General features: G+C 53.4%; 1 protein-coding gene across 1 annotated transcript in view; it reads right to left on the bottom strand.

Annotated features, from left to right (window-relative positions):
• LOC144735688 (neuroligin-4, X-linked-like) overlaps nt 1–21,113 on the bottom strand; it is a 240,317-nt gene extending 219,204 nt beyond the window's left edge. Inside the window, exons 1-2 of the mRNA XM_078618163.1 lie at nt 20,985–21,113; nt 19,265–20,204 (exon numbers count right to left, since the gene is read on the bottom strand). Of these exons, the coding sequence (XP_078474289.1) occupies nt 19,265–19,874 (610 nt within the window). The 5' untranslated portion in view covers nt 19,875–20,204; nt 20,985–21,113. The remainder of the gene's footprint in view (nt 1–19,264; nt 20,205–20,984) is intronic.
• Between the last annotated feature and the right edge of the window lie 280 nt (nt 21,114–21,393).

Raw genomic sequence — 21,393 nt, 5'->3', positions numbered from 1 at the left:
TAAACAAAACTATTAATATGGAAATATTTTTTTCGAAGAATGTTCATAATAACTGCGCATTCACAAAGCTGCGTTACAGCTCGGTAAAATGATGACAAAAACACGAATAGAACAAAAAACATCCCATAGACACGAAGAATGCTTTGAATCTATTTGTATCGCCTTCATGAATAAAACATTAAACACAAGCCACAGTAGTTGTGATTGTGGTCTAAAAAACCCACACTACGGACCGCACAGTAAACCCACTGTCGTCTGCGCTTCTTCAACGCAGGAGGTGGAGGCACATCGACACGACACTGAACTCTCTCTCTCTCTGCTGAAGCCCTCTCGTCGTGGCTAGCAGCAACAGCAGCAGGCATCCACGGTGGCATCGAGCTCCTGGAGTCATTGCCATACGCGAGATAATCCGATTTTTTTTTATTCTATTCTAGATTTGAAGCTATCGTGACTGCAATGATTCATATTCTTAGGTTTTTAAAGTTAAAATTAATTCTAGATTGTTATATTTAATCACTACTTTCAATGCACTCTATATGTATCTTTTTTTTATCCAGCCTATGGGCCACACTCACACCAGCTGCACGCACGTACCGTACGGCTCGCCTGCCCACGAACCATCAGCGGGCTTTGCCCATTTCTGTTGCCTTCATCATCACACTCCAAGAGAGGCAAATTACAAAACTTCGCCGGTGAGGGACATCGTGCATTTAGCACTCGGTATGCTGTCACACAGCGGTGCTGTGCTCAGCGCTCTGCACTTGCGACGCGGTGCTCGCCGGTTCGATCCCAGCTCCCGGGCGTGACTATCGCAAGACACAAGTTTCCGTGACTCCCAGCGGTGTAAACGGGTTCGCCGCAGCGAGCCAAATGCGGAGGTTGCGTGTCGGTGCGCTAAGGTGTGAGGGTGCCCCCACCCCCACCGAGAAGTGGGAAGAGGAGGCCCTCGATAGCAGCTCTCTCGACCTCCCTCTCGTGGAGGCCCATCCGATCGCAGTGGCGTCAGCAAGGGATAGTCGGGTTCCTTAACATATGATGTTAATATTTCCCATTATCCTGTTTGTTTATATTTAATGATTTTCCTATTTGGTGCCGCCGCTGTGTGTAATGATTTCCGCCGTGTAATTCTGTGTTATTTGTACCCCGGGTGTCGCTTGCAAGGAAGGCGCCACATCTCAAAGGGCTGTCACCGAGTTATAATTCCCCTAATTGATTTGCCAAAGTGTCTGTGGACAGGTTCATGAAAGTTGTGTTTTTTTTTATGAGTATTTAATTGAAAGCGCTCGTATCATGAAAAGAAAAAAAATGGGGAAATGGCATTTATAATTTCGCTAAACATATGCAACGTGTACATCACTTGAAGGGCATTGTGTTTTGAAATGTTCAGGGACGTCATTGCTCGAAGGGACGATAGAACGCGCAAGAGAGAATACGTCCGCTGCGGAGATGGAGCGTTGGAATCAGCTCTCGTCCAGAGTAGGAGCTAGGTGGAGTTGTCACATCTTAGGAGCGTGAGAGACGGTGGCGTTGGCTTGGGGTGCCTTCATCCATTTACTCACTCACGTGCTGCAGAACAGGGGTACAACATATAAACTCCACGCAGAAAAACTCCCGAGTCGGGAATCGAACCGCTTCGCTACTCTGCTGCCCAAGTACTGATGCTCAACAACAACAACAGCAGCAGCCACCCGCCCCGCCACCACCTCGGATCTGCCCCCGGCCGCAGGACACAAAGCGGCCTCCAGCTAACGCGCAGCAGTCTGGCGAGCGAGCAGGTTGGAGAAGCCGCGAGGCGACTCTGAAGTGGAGGCCTCAGCGGCCGGGCGACCTCGGGAGCGGCAGGCGGCGGCGCGCAAAACCAACAGGAGCGCGTCGCCGCCGCTCGCAATCACCATCACGCGATTCGCCTCGCACATGAAGGCAACGCACACGGCAACTGGGACAATAATAACTCACAACACGTTGGCGGGGGTGGGGGTGTCAGAAGCATGCGTAAAGCTAATTACGGGGACTTTGAGAATTTCTGTTTGAACAAATGATGTTTTATACGTCTTTGTTTTGACGGGGGGGGTGAAAATAAATAAATAGTTTTCTATAAACGTCGCTGCTGTTACGATCACCACTGCTCCATAGCGGACCGGTGCGTGGGTAAGGAGCGAAGAGGGCGCTGAATGCGATGCCTCGTCGCGAGTTGTGGGCGCTGTGGATCAGTCCCGGGCCCCCGAGGGCGGCTCGCACACGTCCGCCTCCTCGGCTCTCAGTCTTGGCCTTAACATCACGGGGTAGAGGCCCTCATCTCTGAGCTCCAAAAATACTCGGGGCACATCATGGGAAGTCGAGGGATGTCTCACAACACCAGCTACGCGCTGGTGTTGTTCTCGTTATTATTGCGCCTGGACTTGTTCATGTCCTGGCGCTGACGGGCAGAATTCCCAGGGCAGCAACCGCTGCCCCCTCACCCCGAGGGCGATGCTGGGACAATCGGGAATGGGTGAGCGACCGTGGTTGTCGCGATCGGCGATCGACCGCGAGTGAGGCCGAGTGCGGCGGTGCCGTTTGATGTCAACGCCATCGCCGCCTCGTCCGGGAGTTGGCGCCAGCAGCGCGCGACGGAGCGCGCCGCACGTGGCCTCGATGGCGCGATGGCGAGCAGCGGCAGAGAGTTCTCGATTCCTGCTCACGACCAAGAACGACGGCGGCGAATATTTAATCCGCGCCTGGGCCTTCCCTGGACTTCGACGAGTACTCGGTGCGGTGTGCAAACATCAGCACTGGGGAGACAAAGGTGGTCGAGCGTGGTGTTGGCCACCCACCCCCTTGCGTGTCGTGCCGGCCTTCATAGGTGCTCGCTAGCAGCACTTGCCTGCGCAGCCTGTTGAATGCTATACGGGGGATCTTTGTCTTTGTGTGACGTAGCGAAGTCGTGTGCGCGATGGCGGCGGTGTTTGTGAACGCATCAATCACATCGCTCGCCTGTCCTTCACAACCCATTACGATTGGCCCGGCTTGTTCAATCACTTTATTTTTTATTCCGCTCCAAGGTAACAAAATAGCAATGCACGGGTTAAATTAAGGTATCTAAATCTCACCTGCGTGGGGTGTTTAATGAGAAGTTTAATTACAGTCAGCGCCTGTCGACCGTGCCGCCTACTTACGCATGGATATTTATGAAAATCAATCAAATCCGCCAGAAGCTTTGGTATTAAAACGTGAGTCGTGTTCAAGGTGCCAAGCGCGACACTCTCCCATCGGCCGCCCGCGTGTCCCAGTGACAGAGCGAGCGACTCGCAGTTGGAAATGTGCGAGTTCAAGAGCCTCGTTCGGGGATGGGGGGAGGGGGTGTGAGTTGACTCAGTCACCCACCGTCGTCCCTCTGCCGTGGATGGAATGAGTCACCTCTTCGCCGTGAAGAAGTCAACAACGATTGACCCGTGGTTGATCGACTCGCGCCCGTCACAGGAACGTGGCGCTTCCACCGCTCGCTCGTTTTGAGCTTTAAATCACGTGGGAGGTTCGTGGCTTGGCGCACGGCGCGTTCAGGGCCCCGCGGTGATTGCGGGCGGCTGTGATGGAGCACGGCGACGCGTGCCGGTGCCCGCTTGGCACGAGCGCGTGGCAGCCGCATGCTGCCGACACCTGTGGCGCGCGCGAGCGCAGCGCTCCTGGCAAGGTGGCAGCCGTGGCGACAGCAGCAGGGGGAGCTGGGGGAGCTGGGGGAGTAGGGGGAGCTGGGGGAGTAGGGGGAGCAGGGGGAGCTGGGGGAGTAGGGGGAGCAGGGCGAGCTGGGGGAGTAGGGGGAGTAGGGGGAGCAGGGGGAGCAGGGGGAGGCGACTCCCCGGGCAGAAGGACCGAACGGACGCGGTGGCCACAGCGATGACCGGGTGCCCTCCAGCAGAGCGCCAAGCATCGCGAGCTCCATCGCCCCCCCCCCAGAGGCGTCCGTGGGGGGCGATGAAGGAGGAACTCGCCCCGGTGCGCTCTAGCACTCGGCCACGCCGTGCCGGTGTGTGCCACCTTCGTGTCACCGTCGCGCGCTCTAGCACTCGGCCCTGCAATGGCTCGTCAGGCCGCTGCTGGCGGAAGGGCCTACACTCGGCGAAGCTCTCGAGATGGTTATGTTTGGCCTACTCTTCCACGCCGGTCAGACGTTTTAACCTCTCTTCCAACAAGCATTTATAGAAAGGCTAAAGGTGCAGCCTTGCAATTGCTTGTTCATGCCACTGCTCAGAGAACGGCCTCCACTGGAGGAAGCCCTCGTGTGCCCTTCTCGGTGAGGCTCATTGTTGGCCCCCTCTGGCATGCTGGTCACAGACGTATTGGAAGAGGTTGAGTGCCCATTCTTTACCCCACCAATAACGCGACCGGCCGATTGACGAACTTCGATGCACACATTTGTACCGCCGGGTTAGTGTGGAAGTTGGCAGCCTTCACGCGGCCCACGCTGCTCGGTGATAAATCGCGACGAATTCCATCATCGACACAGCGACCGGACATCGATCAACGGTCTCCCGGCTTCCAGAGCAACAACTGCTGGGTGGACAGAGGCGGCGGGGGTGGGGGTGGGTGATTTAAGAGAGTTGCGACACTGCGTGAGAACGTTGACAGTTCCTTAAATGTGGCCACAAAGTTGTCTGAGAGTTCATTGAGAGGAAGGCGACGAGGCGCACGGGGTCTCACCGGAGCTCAGGAGCAGAGACGATCGAGCTGGCATCGCTACGGCCGGCGTCACGTTCACACGTGCCCAGGAATAATCCACAACAACAAACAACGGTGAAACCATCAGTACGAAAAATATATACAGAGAGCCAACGCATGTTCCTGTTTTATCTCTTGTTTTGCCTGTTCCCGAATGTCATTACAGTTTGTGCGCCCGGCGTCAATGTCAGAGTGCAGAAGCTCCTCGCACGAGCAGCCCGGGTTGGCTGAGCGCCGTACCCCCGAAGCTGCCGCCATCGTCTGTAACTCCCTCCCACCGCACACCACGCAGCCTCATCCATCACGCATCATCCACCACGCAGCCTCATCATCCACCACGCAGCCTCATCCACCACGCGGCAGCATCCACCACGCAGCCACATCCACCACGCAGCCTGATCATCCACCACGCAGCCTCATCATCCACCACGCAGCCTCATCATCCACCACGCAGCCTCATCCACCACGCGGCCTCATCCACCACGCAGCCTCATCATCCACCACGCGGCCTCATCATCCACCACGCAGCCTCGTCATCCACCACGCAGCATCATCCACCACGCGGCCTCAACATCCACCACGCGGCATCATCATCCACCTGCAAACAGCAGCTCCAGGCTCTCGTGTCCACGCTCTCACCTGTCCAAGCCCTCACCTGTCCAAGCCTGCACCTGGTCCAGGCCATGAACTCGTTCAGGCTCTCACCTGGTTCAGGGGCTCACCTATCTTTTCCCTCACCTGTACCATATCATGACCTCGTTCAGGCTCTCATCTCGTGCAGGCTCTCACCTATACCAGGCCATGACCTCGTTCAGGCTCTCACCTGGTTCAGGCTCTCACCTGTACCAGGCCATGACCTCGTTCAGGCTCTCACCTGGTTGAGGTCCTCACCTATCTAGGCCCTCACCTGTACCAGGCCATGTTCTCGTTCAGGCTCTCACCTGGTTTAGGCTCTCACCTATCCAAGCCTGCACCTGGTCCAGGCCATGAACTCGTTCAGGCTCTCATCTGTTCAGGCTCTCACCTATCCAAGCCTGCACCTGGTCCAGGCCATGAACTCGTTCAGGCTCTCATATGTTCAGGCAATACGAGAGACTTGAAGTTCTGGCTCCGCGCCTCTGAGTACTCGATTGAACGCTGCGTCAAATTGCCGATTGCGCCCGTCACAAATCGTGGGTATTATTTATTTGGTTATTATGATACGGTTATTTATTCACAATGAGTGGGGCTAATTTTCTGGAATTGCTTTGCGGGCAAGTTATTTTGCGCGTTTGATGAGGCGCCGCGTTTTTTTTATGTTTGTTAAATCTCCGTGTGAAGGTTTGTTAAATATTAATGCCGCAATTAGTTTTGTTTGCAAGTATTCCCCTCAGTGTGCCGTGAACAAACAGCCGTGTGTCACACACACGCACGCACACACGCACACACGAACACACACGTACGCGCACACGCGCACACACGAACACACACGTACACACACACACACGAACACACACGTACGCGCACACATACGCACGCATGCACTTACACACGCACGCACACACACGTACGCACACACACACACACACACGCATTCACGCACACGCGCATGCACGTACACACACACTCACGCATGCATACACGCACACACACGCACACACACACACACGCATGCATACACGCAGACACACACGCATGCATACACGCACACACACGCACACACACACACGCATGCATACACGCACACACACGCACACACACGCACACACAAACGCACACGCACACACGCACACGCACGGCCCATACTACATCATCCTGCCTTCCATCACAAGATGTCACTATCGCTCCTGTCACGGTTTTACCAACTCTTTAATATTTTATGCTCGTTTTTCCCCCAAACGACCGTTGATAGGATGTATCAATATATAATAGTAGTGGGGGGGGGGGAGTGGGTGCGCAAACAAAAATACATCGAATAATTTTATTTCGCGCACCTTTAAACTATTTATTTATTTATCTTTATTTTTTGTGTGTTACCGCTTTTTCGAGGGTTATTACTTTGGAGGCGGTGCGACGGGCGCTTGATAGCGAGTGATTTATGAGCGCAGCTCTCCGGCTCGTTCACCCGCAGAGTGTAACAGTCGTGTTAACTTTAAACAGGGTGGTCAACAGCGCTACTCTCCGTGTCCTCGGTCGGTTTTGGTCTCCAGGGGGGCAGACATCGGGAGCGACAGAGAGGGAGGACTCGTCACGTGTCGCCCACCCCGTGGCTGCCCGCTTTGTCAAGGCGCTCCGGCACGAGAGAGATTCACCGACAAACAACAAACTCGCGACCCCCGCCACTAACGAGTTAAAGACGAATCTGGTCACACGCAGGCACACACACACACACATCTGCCGTGTTAAATACGACGCACCCCAATGCAGTTGTACGAATCTGGTGACACACATCGACTGGAGATCTGTGCAAAAAGAGCTTCAATGCTCATCGGATTCCTCCAGGCGAAATAAAGACTCAGTTTCAAAATTAAATCTAAATATATAACAGAAATATAATTATTGCATTTATAGAGCGTGATCGTCGTTCATGCACTTTGCATTTCTCACAATCGCTGAGCTGGAAGGCAGCCAGGTGGTGCCACCAACCATATCTCTGTAATCCTCTACGTGTTTAGATGTTATCAGCCAGTGAGTGAATGCGCATACATGTGGGAGGAGCACCCTGAGAAACCACAAGCATGCGAGGAAGCAACACGCTATCCCATCGAGAAGGGACACGGGTTTTATCAGTCCACACTTCGCTGCACTGCATTCTGTTGGCGAGCTGCGGTACTGTACCTGGCCACAATGTGTCATGTGTGCAGTGAACCAACAACCCCCACAGGGCTGGATGTCACCACTGCCGCAGCCATGAATGTTACAACCTCAGCAAGCTGTCCGCGCCTCGCTCTGGTGCTGTCGAGGATAGTTCGCTTTTCTGCAGATGCTCACAGCAGCCCCTCCAACACTAAATATGCATTTAAATAAAATGCAAGACATTTAGTTTGAAATTTAAAGCAATGTACTGTGGACATACGTTCGCCCTGCCAGATGAATGTGGAATTTCCGTAATTTGGCTCAGAACCTATCCACACTCGCCTGAAAGACTTTGATTATGCAACCTCATCATTATCATTACCAATGGTGCCGGTGAAAATATCTCAGTCAGTTCACGCAGGGGAACAAAATCTCGGAAAGTTAATAGATTTACTTTAACGATTCATGATTGAGTTGTGGGTCAGATTGCGTGAGTACAACATGTGTCGTAAACCCTCCTCCACCCGACACAGCGAATGGCAACTGTCTGATGATTCTGGTTGCAAATACCGGAAAGACGTCGGACTAAGTTGGTAAATGCCGTCGATCGCTGTCCAACAACCTGTGGTGCTGAAGCAGTGCTTTATGGGCCACGCTAGCTCTCGTGACAACTTTATTAGCTGGTTGCGTTGGGTGGAGGAGGGTACATGACACAGCTTTTAATGACTCGATCTGACCCAAAAATCAATTACGAGTCGTAAGATTAGTCACGAAAGTCTCCGGGTTATTATTTAATTTTAGAACAAGCAATACACATATACATATTAATTACGGAAGCGTATCGCGCAAGTGTTGCAGACCGTGTCGTGGTTGTTTATTAATCTGCATGCATGCCTCTTGGTGACAAGCAAGATTCATGCCATCCTTCCACGGAAGCCCATCCATCGCGCGCCCACTCTCGTCTCAAGGTGAGTTCAATTTATTTTAATTACACAAAGTGCCTCCGACTTTGTGTAATTAAAATACCCGTAACAAGTACACTCGGGCAGGGCATGCGGCGCGGTGGCCTCTCTCTCGGTGCAACCGCAGCCAGAGAGCCGCGTGCAGCCGTGTCCCCGTCGATACGGCAGAGGAGACACTGCCAGGTCCATAGAAACAAAACTGACATTGACCCTGTGTGTGATTGTGAATTCAAAGCCAAGAATCCCACGCCGCATTTCAACCGGTATTGTCTTGTGGTAAAATAATGGAATGCATTTGCTCTTGGTATGGTGAGTCAACATGTGTCTCAAAGTGCACCTAGCCTGGCACAGGCGCCCTGGTGACGTCACCGTCACTTCGTGGCGAATGGCGGTGGTGTTGGTATTGATTCGTAAACATGTGTTATTCTTACGGTTTAAAAAGAAAAAATATTTACAGCTTTAACCTTGGCTGGGAAATAAGACGTCATTTGTGCGAGACGATGACAAAGCGTGTCTTTTTTTCCCGGACAATGTACCGCTGAATGAAGGTGAGCAACATCGCGTTTGAGAAAATCAAGTGCGCGTGTTTTGCTGCGGTTTGAATGCAATTGGGATCTCACATTCGTTTGTAACCTGCTTAGACTTTAAACAATAAATAAGCGCTTGTGCAGGAATGAAAAGAAACCTTGCAGATTGTGTTGCACACACACACACACTAACATGAACACACTTACGAAGATTAACACACGCCATGATATTCACTCACTCCCGAATATGTACTCACTCGCTCGCACACTTACTGCCACGCATAGCTTTACTCGCTCGTTCACACATTCACACACACTCGCTCACTCATACACTCATTCACACGCAAAGACAAAGATCCCCCGTATAGCCTGTAACAGACTGTCGGGACAAGTGTTGTTAACGAGCAGTACCTATGAAGGGCGGAATGGCACACGAGGAGGTGGGTGGCCAGCACCACGCCCGGCCGCCTTTGTCTCCCTAGTGGCGATGTTTCACTTGTACCAGCTAGTCACTTGAGATGAACATGACTCACACACTCAGGCACAGCGCACAACAATACACACATCCGGAGTGCGGTCGGAGGACACCTCCGCCGGTGGAGCTGTCCTCGCGCCGACCCTACCCCTCGCCGTGGTGGTGGTGGTGGTGCTGGGTGGTGGTGGTGGGTGGTGGGTGGTGGTGGTAGCCGTGTTTTCTCACCGGCTGCTGTGAGTGTCGGGGAAGGCGAGTCACCTACCTCCTTTCCTACATATTTTCTTGCCCGGCTTTCTTGCGCATTCCTTGGATATTCGTTTGACTGAAAAAGTGAATAGAAACTAGAAAATAAGATTTGCTCCCAGGGCCAGGCCGGGAAGACGAAGAAGACCGAGACGAATAAAAAAGGAACATGCAGCACGTCGCTGTAAGGGGGGACGGGGGGGGCTGGGGTTGGTGAGGTCCCACAGTGAACCCGCCCCCTGTCTCGAGTCACCGGGATGAACTTATCCACCACTACCTCCCCTGCTTCGCTCATCAGCGCCGGCAAAGCGGCGGCGTTCCGTGGCGTAGGGAGGGAAAGTGGGGAAACTCGGGCGGTGGCGCTATGGACTATGGCGGGTCCCGTGAGTTAACGTCCTCACTACATCTCTCGTCTGTCTCTCTCTCTCGCGCGCGTTACGGCCGCGCTGTGTACTACTGCACGCTGGGGGGTGGAGGAGGAGGAGGTGGATGGGTGGGTGGGGCACGCGCGTCTCGTCTCAGTTTATCGCCGGCGCAGAATATGCACGCTCACTTAAATCCCGCTGGTCCCGGATAGATCTTTGGGGCACCCGGGATTCCTTTTTACCGGATCGGATTTGTGATTTCATTTCGATCGTTACCATTTTGTTCCCCGCGCAACTCTCGGGGCGAGCAGCGAGTGGCGTCGTTAAGGCCTCGAGCTTTGCTCGTGTTGCCCCTCTGTGCCACACCGGCACCGTGCGTGGCTTGGCGGACATCAGCAAAAGTTCTGAGAGCACCGGAGCTCGCAGGGCAGCATGGAAGAGCGCGCACACACACACGCACACACACACGCGCACGCGCACACACACACACACACGCGCACACACACACGCACACACACATGGAGCGCCGTTGGCATCTCTCTCTCTTTTCAGACAACGCTGAGATTTGACACCTAACGTCTAGCGCTCCTAAACACGCTGTTGTGTTTAACCATAGATCATGGTGGTAATGTGAACCTGTTTGCGGTCCCATTTAATGGAATTTTCAGCGCTATTTTATGCTTGTGCATTGCAGCAATATGTTCAGCAGCTCGATGCCAATGTGCAGGTCTGCTGCTGCTACTGCTGCTGCTACTGATGTTGGCCACTACGAGAGGGCTTCAGCAGAGAGAGAGAGTTCGTGTCGCGGCGCTGTTGCAGGAGCGCAAACCACAGTGGGTTCACTGTGCACGCCCCGCCATTACTACTGCGGCTTGTGTCTCGAATTTAACAATTGTGAAGGAGATGTACGATGTCTTTGGAACTCAAGAACCCTTTGAATCTCATCACGTTCGCTTTAATTGTGTTTAACTTTGAACTCTAGAAACGGGTTGTCGGTATGACGTGTCACTCCTCTGTGTTCGTCTGTTTGACCCAGGTCACAATAACCTCTTTCCTGGTCTTCAAGGAACTGAAATTATATCTCTAATAAGAATTAGTGGCGTGATTGTGACCATTTTGAGTATCGCAATCATATTGCCTGAGAAATGACAATTAATTCTTAATGGTATGTTATCAATTTGCAAAGAGCGGTATGTTTTTTTAATTCTATATTTCTATTACGAATTGACGTGAAAATAGACTCACAATGTGACCACACGTCCTCACGTACCGATTTACATTTGCAACGACCCCAAACACAATTGCAGTATCATCGCCCAAGCTCTCCCAGTTGTATTCGTGTCTAGGCGGCATCGACGCCTCGCGTAATGTATGTAAGTATGTTAAACTTCTTTCGCACCGTACGTAGCCAACATGGGTGATGAACCCGGCTATAGCCCAAACAACTGCGCAGCGAAACGTCCACGACTCTGAACGACGCGTCATGTACAGCGTGGCCACGACGTCCCTTGGCATGACACATTTATTCACGATCTCTTTTCGTTTTGAATGCTTTTTCAAAGTGGGATTCTGAACGTGGCAGCCCCGGGGGAGTTGACGACGGAGGAGAGAGACGAGGGGCGGGCGGGCGTCTGCCTTCACGGCCGTGGCAGAGTCTCCAGACGAGCTGTGAGCACCGACGAACCACATTTTACTCAGCGCATCGGGAAACCTCCTCCTCCTCCTGCACGCGAATCGTGACGGGCGTGACAAAACGCCGTCGTCCAAGAGGAGGGAGCGTGATCGCCGCAAAGCATTCTGGACTTATGACCCAGCATGCATCGCGTGCGGAGCGGATTGGCCTCGTGGAAGCGGCATTTAGTTCGGTTCCACTCAGCCACAGAAATCGAACGGTGGGAGGGAGGGGGCGGAGTGCATTGTTTCATTTTCATGCAAAGGGTCTTTGAGGCCACTCTGTGGTTGTGTTCACGAGGCTATCGGGTAAATGCGCAACGCTGGGTTGTGCCACGCCAGACCCACAAGGTGACGCTTCGGGCTAAATGTGTTTATTCGAAGCAGAGCTCACTGAGATTGCCAAGAGAGAGAGAGAGCCGTATGGTTTTGATAGGGTCGTCATTGCAGACATTTCTCTGATACGAAGAAGGATCATTGCCCGAAACGTCACCTAATTTGTTTCTGTTCTTTTTTATCGCAGCAGTGTTGACGAACGTGTCGAGTTGATGTTATTGTTGTCGTCTGTGCTTGTGCGGCGTCACAAGAATAATCTGCTTGACAGTTTATTTTGAAGTCAATTGTTTAACTATATATCCCACCACCACCCGACATTTGGCAAATTATGCCAAACGTTGACAATTGTAAGAAAATTGTCAAGAATTGTCTCGCCTTTCAACGGAATCGGCTTTGTGAACACACAAAATCAATCAGCACATCTGCCCACGCGTTGGGTGCTGGAGGGTTATCAGTTCACGACTGACATGATACCCACACGGTGACCTAACTCAAAAGAATCCAGTGATGAATCATGACATTGGTCGTAAAAAATATCAACAATAAACAAGAGGTTTAATATGACTGCCGTACAATAACAACAATAATCTATAGCTGAGCAAGGAGAGGACAATGTGACACCCCTTTTGCCCAATTGAGAGATGGCCACCGTCTATGATGAGGAGCCGGCGAGAGTCAAACGCCGTCCTTAGCCCCAGCGGCCCCCCCCTCACCCCGCCACGCTCGGGCAGCACGCACACCGACTGCCCCCTCCCCTCGCCATGCGTATCGCCAATCACTGCTGCTGCCCCCCCCTTCTCCTCCCTGCCCTGCGCCCTTCTCGATTTTTGATGACTACTTGGGAGTCACCCCTTTGACCTTTCTCGCCCAAATCCCATGGAGAATGGAGAGCGAGAGACCTGCAAAAACGCCACAGTCCCCCTTTAAAAATAAACAGCGGGCGAGTGGGGAGGTGATGTGGGGGGGCTGTCTTGAATGTCACCGAAGGCGCTTGAGTGGCAGGAGGTCTTGCCAATTAGACGCGGTGGCCGTTCTGATTCTGGGCGGCGTTGGGCGGGGGGCAGTGGGGCGTCGTGGAGGGGGGGGGGGGCTTCCTTGTGCCAATTATCGGGGAGAGGTGATCAATAATGGCGCCCACTGTGAAGGCAGCGCGGACCGCAGAGTGTGTGGATGACGCAACGTTGTAGTGTGTGTGGGTGACGACGTTGTAGTGTGTGTGTGTAACAACGTTGTAGTGTGTGTGTGTGACAACGTTGTAGTGTGTGTGAGTAACAACGTTGTAGTGTGTGTGGGTGACAACGTTGTAGTGTGTGTGTGTGTGACAACGTTGTAGTGTGTGTGTGGGTGACGACGTTGTAGAGTGTGTGGATGACGCAACGTTGTAGTGTGTGTGGATGACGCAACGTTGTAGTGTGTGTGTGTGACAACGTTGTAGTGTGTGTGGGTGACAACGTTGTAGTGTGTGTGAGTAACAACGTTGTAGTGTGTGTGTGTGACAACGTTGTAGTGTGTGTGTGGGTGACGACGTTGTAGAGTGTGTGGATGACGCAACGTTGTAGTGTGTGTGGATGACAACGTTGTAGTGTGTGTGTGTGTGACAACGTTGTAGTGTGTGTGGGCGACAACGTTGTAGTGTGTGTGTTTGACAACGTTGTAGTGTGTGTGGATGACAACGTTGTAGTGTGTGTGTGTGACAACGTTGTAGTGTGTGTGGGTGACAACGTTGTAGTGTGTGTGAGTAACAACGTTGTAGTGTGTGTGTGGGTGACGACGTTGTAGAGTGTGTGGATGACGCAACGTTGTAGTGTGTGTGGATGACGCAACGTTGTGTGTGTGTGTGTGACAACGTTGTAGTGTGTGTGTGGGTGACGACGTTGTAGAGTGTGTGGATGACGCAACGTTGTAGAGTGTGTGGATGACGCAACATTGTAGTGTGTGTGGATGACGCAACGTTGTAGTGTGTGTGTGACAACGTTGGAGTGTGTGTGTGTAACAACGTTGTAGTGTGTGTGGGTGACAACGTTGTAGTGTGTGTGTGTGACAACGTTGTAGTGTGTGTGTGACAACGTTGGAGTGTGTGTGTGTAACAACGTTGTAGTGTGTGTGGGTGACAACGTTGTAGTGTGTGTGTGTGACAACGTTGTAGTGTGTGTGGGTGACAACGTTGTAGTGTGTGTGTTTGACAACGTTGTAGTGTGTGTGTGTGACAACGTTGTAGTGTGTGTGTGACAACGTTGTAGTGTGTGAGTGACAACGTGGTAGTGTGTGTGTGTGACAACGTTGTAGTGTGTGTGTGTGACAACGTTGTAGTGTGTGTGGATGACGCAACGTTGTAGTATGTGTGTGTGACAACGTTGTAGTGTGTGTGTGACAACGTTGTAGTGTGTGTGGGTGACAACGTTGTAGAGTGTGTGGATGACGCAACGTTGTAGTGTGTGTGTGTGTGTGTGACAACGTTGTAGTGTGTGTGTGTGTGGGTGACAACGTTGTAGTGTGTGTGGATGACGCAACGTTGTAGTGTGTGTGGGTGACAACGTTGTAGTGCGTGTGTGTGTGTGTGACAACGTTGTAGTGTGTGTGGGTGACAACGTTGTAGAGTGTGTGGATGACGCAACGTTGTAGTGTGTGTGTGTGACAACGTTGTAGTGTGTGTGTAACAACGTTGTAGAGTGTGTGGATGACGCAAAGTTGTAGTGTGTGTGTGTGACAACGTTGTAGTGTGTGTGTGTGTGGGTGACAACGTTGTAGTGTGTGTGTGTGACAACGTTGTAGTGTGTGTGGGTGACAACGTTGTAGTGTGTGTGTGGATGACGCAACGTTGTAGTGTGTGTGTGTGACAACGTTGTAGTGTGTGTGTGTGGGTGACAACGTTGTAGTGTGTGTGGATGACAACGTTGTAGTGTGTGTGTGGGTGACAACGTTGTAGTGTGTGTGTGACAACGTTGTAGTGTGTGTGTGTGTGACAACGTTGTAGTGTGTGTGGGTGACAACGTTGTAGTGTGTGTGTGGATGACACAACGTTGTAGTGTGTGTGGGTGACAACGTTGTAGTGTGTGTGTGGATGACGCAACGTTGTAGTGTGTGTGTGTGCCAACGTTGTAGTGTGTGTGGATGACGCAACTTTGTAGTGTGTGTGGGTGACGACGTTGTAGTGTGTGTGTGTAACAACGTTGTAGTGTGTGTGTGACAACGTTGTAGTGTGTGTGAGTAACAACGTTGTAGTGTGTGTGGGTGACAACGTTGTAGTGTGTGTAGTGTGTGTGAGTAACAACGTTGTAGTGTGTGTGTGTGACAGCGTTGTAGTGTGTGTGTGACAACGTTGTAGTGTGTGGGTGACAACGTTGTAGTGTGTGTGTGGCAAAGTTGTAGTGTGTGTTATGAGAGATCTATGTCACTAGAGATCTATGTTAGGGGAGATCTAAGTTAGGGGAGATCTATGTTATGAGCAGTCCGGCTCTGTTGTTCTGATCTCGACGGCCGCGCCGTTACTTAGAGAGCAGACGGATTTTGAAAACGACACCGGGCCGCAGTTTATCAACCCGTGTCAAACTCGGGCCACAGCCCTGCTGACGAGATTGCAAAACATAGAAACCGATTTTTTTTCATCGTTTTCCTACTTTACAAAAATATAATCACAACGATTCTGCCGGAAATTAATGCGCAGAGAGCCCGTAGGCTGGTGGGGAGGGAGCGATTGCTGGTGGGAAAATGTTAATTTATTTAAATCGTGCGGGTGATCGAAGACTCTTGTTTGATTCTCTTTGAACATTATTATTTCTGCTGCTGCTGCTGTTGGTGGTAGAGGGTTGTAGAGGCTGGTGTTGTCGCTTAGGGGCTCGTTGTGTGCACCGCGGCCGCACACACAGCCAGGGCTGAGAATTGACTCTCAAACACCCAACGGAGTGGCGCTCGCGATCAGCTGGAGGGGACGACGGGACACTGCCCCCGGGAGTGGTGGCGGCGCGTTTGCCGCACGCTGCACAAAGGTTTCGCGGCTTAATCCCCAGGAGGCCACCCTGGTTAATGCTGCGCTGGGGGCAGGTGGAAGGGGGGGCTGCATTGACCAACCGCAAGGACACGCCGTCCGCTTTCACGGCAGCAGGTCACAGAGTCCCCGTGACGTTTCTCGGGAAAAAAACAACAATCTCGAGTAGGAAATTGCGTGTTGGTGTGTGTGTGTGCAGGCGGCACGGCTCGAATTGATGGATTTTTCGTTTTTACGACTCGCGAATTGACCCGAGCAAAGCCTGACTCAGCTGACGAGACACACTTGCATGTTGAAACCGGCCCAGAGGTTTTGCTTGTCTTGAATCAATGCTGCTCACATGATCCGCTCACACAAATGAGGCCGTGCGGCCTGATGTGTTGAGTTAGAAATACTTGTTTTAATTTAGTATTTGATTGTGTTACGCGGCGACACGGCCGTGTGAAGGCGACGGCTCCTCCGCGCCGTTCGCTGGGTAAAGCCAAATGGTGACATCGCCCCCTGCTGAGGCTGCACCACGAACCACGCGACTCGTTGGCTGGAGCCTGGCGCCATTCACCGCGGGCGATTGCGAAATGTGCCGGTGCCCTGATGCTGTCCACCGCTACGGGCGTGGGGAGCGTCCACTCGGGCCCGGGTGACCTGCTCCCAAACACAACGACTCCCCGTATAGAGCTTGAGTCGACTTTTTGGGGGCAAGTGCAGATGGCGAGCACCTATGAAGGCCGATACGGCGCGCATAGGGGGTGGGTGGCCAGCATCGCGGCGGGCCACCTTTGTCTCCCCAGCGGCGATGTTTACACACCGAACCAGGTACTCATTTGAGGCTGAGTCGACCTAGGAGAGGCCCAGGACAGGGTTAGATATTCGTCACCGGCGTTGGCCTGGGGCGGAAATCGAACTCGGGTGGTCGGGTTCGTAGCGCAGCGCGCTAACGACCACGCGACCTGCCCCCGTGCACACAGACCCGCACCCTGCATGTACAAGTCAATGCTTTATAATGATCGTTGTTACCTATTCACTAGCCAAAGGGTGCCAACGTATCGATCGAATATGATTTTAAGAATCCCTTGTAGACCGAATTCTCGCCGCGAGCACGTGGAGCTGTGCGACTTAAGGGTGGAATGTTGGCAGCTCTACCACGGGGAGTGGATCGGCGGCACAGACCACGAGCTCCTGCCACCCAAGTTAGATTCCCGGTCACGGCCAACATCGGTGGCAATCGATATCGGAACTGGTTCTGCCCCCCCCCCCCCCACGTTCACCAACCTGCACTGACCAGCGCGGTGAAGTATGGTGACCCCGCTCCCTCCGCTCAATGACCGACAAGGCTTGGGATAGTGGGGGGCGTCGTGCGCGCACCGGTGAGTTGAGATAGCACGATTATCATGGCCAGGGCTTGAGGAGGCGACCGCGTCTCGGCGGTGCACGTGCAGAGCTGTACAACAACGCCTCTTCAAAGCTTCACGCCCCCAGCGTTATCGGACACTACCCCCACGGCTGGAATATTTTGGCGTAAAAACCAAAACCGCAAACCCACTTAATGGACTTGAGATTCACACACTCGTATTTACTGAATGAATGACTGAATTATTAAATCCTTAACAAGAGAATTATTAAATTGTGGCTCGCTCCGACGTGCTGCGCCGGCTGTGTTATAAATCGACGTCGGATGTTCCCCAAGCCCGCGAGATGTATCAATTATTCACCGTTAAATTACTCCTTTCTCTCGCATCAATTATTCACCACCACCCCCACGTCTCCTCTTGATATGACAAAAAAAATCCTATTTAAATTAAATGCGAAACTCAACGGCCTCGTTCTGAGTTTGCTAAATGGCAGCTTTCTCCGTTCCCGTGTGCGTGTGTGTGCGTGTGCGTGTGTGTCGGGGCCGTCAATAATTGCGAGTCCACGCAAATCTTGAATCTGCCGCCGAATGTTGTCGAGATTAAACTGCCTCCATTCAGCGCCAAAGACAAAGGTCCCCCGGATACCTTCACATTCTCTTGGGGCAAGTGCTGCTCGCGAGTCGCACCTACGTAGGCCGGCACGGCACACGAGATGGCCAGCACCACGCCCGACCGCCTTTGTCACACCGCACAAGGTACTCGCTTGAGGCTGAGTCAATCTAGGGGAGGCCCAGAACCGGTTCAGATAATCGTCACCGGTGTTGGCTGTGGGCGGGAATCGAACTCGGGTGGCCGGATTGGCAGCGCAGTGCGCTAACCGCTGCGCCACCACTCCTCACCTCCACCTCGTCGTCGCGTTGTGTGTCAGCCAGTAACGACGTCAGCTCGGTCGAGCACGATGTCGCCTCGTCTTTGTAACGTCATTGTAACGTCTTTGTAACGTATTTGTAACGTTATTGTAACGTCTTTGTGACGAGCGTTGCTTCTAAATCCGCGCCCTCGCATCGTGCGCGCGTAAGCACTGCCGAGTTATTTGCTGGGTGAAGTGATGATTACCCACATCGCTGTGATGTTTAGCATTGCAGGCGTGTGTTGTGTCACATCTATGTTAGATGATGGTCATCTTGTTTTATTAATATTTCTTCCATTCTTGTATACATGTATATGATTGCTATATTTAACCTCCCAGATCTTCTCAGCGATCTAGCCCTATATTCTCAACGGGCTTTCTCAGCTGGTTTCAAATACAGGGACACTTCACATATCTGCGTAGAGAGAGAGAGAGACCGTATTTCTGTCGCATTTAGCTCTTTCCCTGTCTCAATGTGCCTCGTCTATCTCATGCGTTGTCCATCTGTGGCAGGGCTAAGGCTAGAGAGACACGGGCGGCGCTCCATGGATGGCACGAGACACGCATGCAGGAGGAGTCTACCTCCACGCCGTGAACAGGGCAGCAGCGGTGCTGGCGATGCCGATGGCCATGGCAATGATAATAACGACGACGACGATGTTGGTGGTTGGTTGGTGGATGGGGCAGACAAATGGGCAAGTGCGCCGTGGACACGTCTGGCATGATATTATGAAACAATTCACTAACACGAACAGAGACGAGTTGAGTGAACGTCCGTGCAGACAGGTTGATGGCCGAGTGGATGAGCGAGTGGATGAGCGAGTGAGCGAGCGAGTGGGCCAGCGGCATGGAGGGATGATGAGCATGGGGGTGAGTTGTCACACAGCTGTGGCCACCACCGCGCACCACGGCAACAACAACAACAACACCACGACAACAACAACAACTCACGCACTCTCGCGCCCACTCACCGTCCTCCGTGGGCACGTAGATGTTCATGTAGAGGCAGTCCTCGTTCTGCTCCTCCAGGTATGGCATCACCACGTCCATGTTGGCCGTAAACCACACGGGCAGCATCACCTCCGGGTGGTCGCTGCGAATGATCTGCGGGCACACGGGAGCGAAGAGCGTCGCGTTGCGCACTCCCTGCCACGGCTTGGGCGGCTCGGGCGGCTGGAAGCGTCGCTCCGCCACGGGTGCCGCGGCGTAGGGCACCCCCAGGAACTGGTCCACGGGGCCCAGGATCTCGTTGTTGAGCACGATTCGCACCCCGCGCAGCTTCCCCGACGTCGTGCTGATGGTCGGGTACGACGTGGCACCCGCATCGGCCACGACCGCCCACGCCAGCAACAGCAGCGGCAGCAGCGGCGGCATGCATCGTCCGAGCATGCCGCGAGGAGACGTGGAACGCCACGCTGCTGATGCTGATGTTGCTGCTGCTGATGATGTTGCTGCTGATGCTGATGATGATGAAGTTGTTGGAGCGGGAGTAACACGGTTCGCAAGAGAGCGCAGCAGCAGCAAACCTCGCTCCATCGCTTCGGTAACTCCTCCTCCGCCGCCTCCACGCGAGCGACACATCTTGAGAGGAACAATAGCGAGGGGATGGGTGGCTCACTGACGACGGATGGCCGCCTTGGCTTGCTGGCTGGCTGGCGGGGAGAGTGAGCACGAATGTCGAGCTTGTGTGTAATTACGTGCGATGTCTCTCTCTCGCTCGCTCGCTCGGGTCTTCCACGTCGTCCCACAGTCGCGCTGTCTTCGCGCCGCGGCACCACAGAGACGGTCAACTCCCAATTCTCTCTCGATGCAAGTTGTTGTTGTTGTTTTATTTACAATCCGTTGATGTCTACTCGCTCACGACGTCGCCTCGTACATCCTCCCAGAGCCGCCACCACATCGATCCTTCGCCTAAGGTGATGGGGAAAAGAGGGGGACGATGAGCGGGAGGAAGAGAGAAGGGAGAGATAGCAAGGGCGAGAGAGTGGTGGGGGGGGGGGCAAACAGGAGAGAAGAAGACAGAGGAGAGAGAAGAACGTGCAGGAGGAGAACAGAGGCAGAGCGCGAGAAGAGGGAGCGAGATAAGGAGGACAGAAGAGTGATGAAGGAGAGAGGACGGTCGAGGAGACGAGCGAGAAGAGAACAGAAGAGAGAGAGATGGGGGGGGGGGGTGTAAGCCAGGAGATTGACAGGGGAGAAATGACGGGAGCGAGAGGAGAGGGAGAGAGAGAGAGAGGGGACAGGAGAGGGCAGACGGGATGGGATGGGCATCAGTGAGATGGATGAGCCGCATGGGCGATGCAGCTGATCCGCGTCTCTGGCACGGAGCGGGGCTCCCGCCCGCGACGCCACTTCGAGCGGCTGAGCGGCAGCCTGACCCGCGGGATGGATGCTCAGGCACAAGCGAACACACACAAAGATAAAAGCCCCCCCCTATAGCCTCCATAGACTGTTGAGGCGAGTGCTGAGAGCGAGCACCGATACAGACACACACATACAAAGACATGCGTCCCCCGTATAGCTTAAATAGGATGTTGGGGCAAGTGCTCCTAGCAAGCATTTCTGCACAAAGACACATACGGTCACACAAAGACACAAGTCCCCAATATAACCTACATAGGCGGTTGGGGCAAGTGCTGTTAGCGAGCACCGACAAAGACGCGCATGCACACGATCACAAAACGCACGCACCGCTATCGCCACCATCACTTCGCATCGCTGGTGCTGATGCAGATGGTCCCCTGATGATGCCGTTGGCAAATCGAAGAGCGGGTTGCTTGCGAGCGGCGAGCGAGAGAAAGTGGAGCGATGCAATCCCCGTGCCTCCTGTGAGCGCGCCGCGCAGGCGGTGAGTGCGGGGAGAGAGAGCGCGAGGGGAGAGGAGGAGGGGGGGGAGGAGGGGCTGGAGAATGAGAAGCCACGCAGCCTTTGCTGCCGGGAAGCTTCTCCGCCACACGAGGACGCTGTTGGAGGTGGCAGCGCCCCGCGCTCTCGCAGCAGCCTGCCACGTGGAGTCGCGTCTTGCCCCGATTGTGAGACGCTCCGGGAAGTGAGACGCGCCCCCTCCCCTTGTCCCCGGGGTCAGGAAAGTGACACAAAT

The sequence above is a fragment of the Lampetra planeri genome, chromosome 56 (genome assembly GCF_965212315.1).
Source record: "Lampetra planeri chromosome 56, kcLamPlan1.2.h2, whole genome shotgun sequence".
In the NCBI taxonomy this organism is placed as follows: domain Eukaryota; kingdom Metazoa; phylum Chordata; class Hyperoartia; order Petromyzontiformes; family Petromyzontidae; genus Lampetra; species Lampetra planeri.
This window is presented reverse-complemented; position numbering and strand designations above follow the sequence as displayed.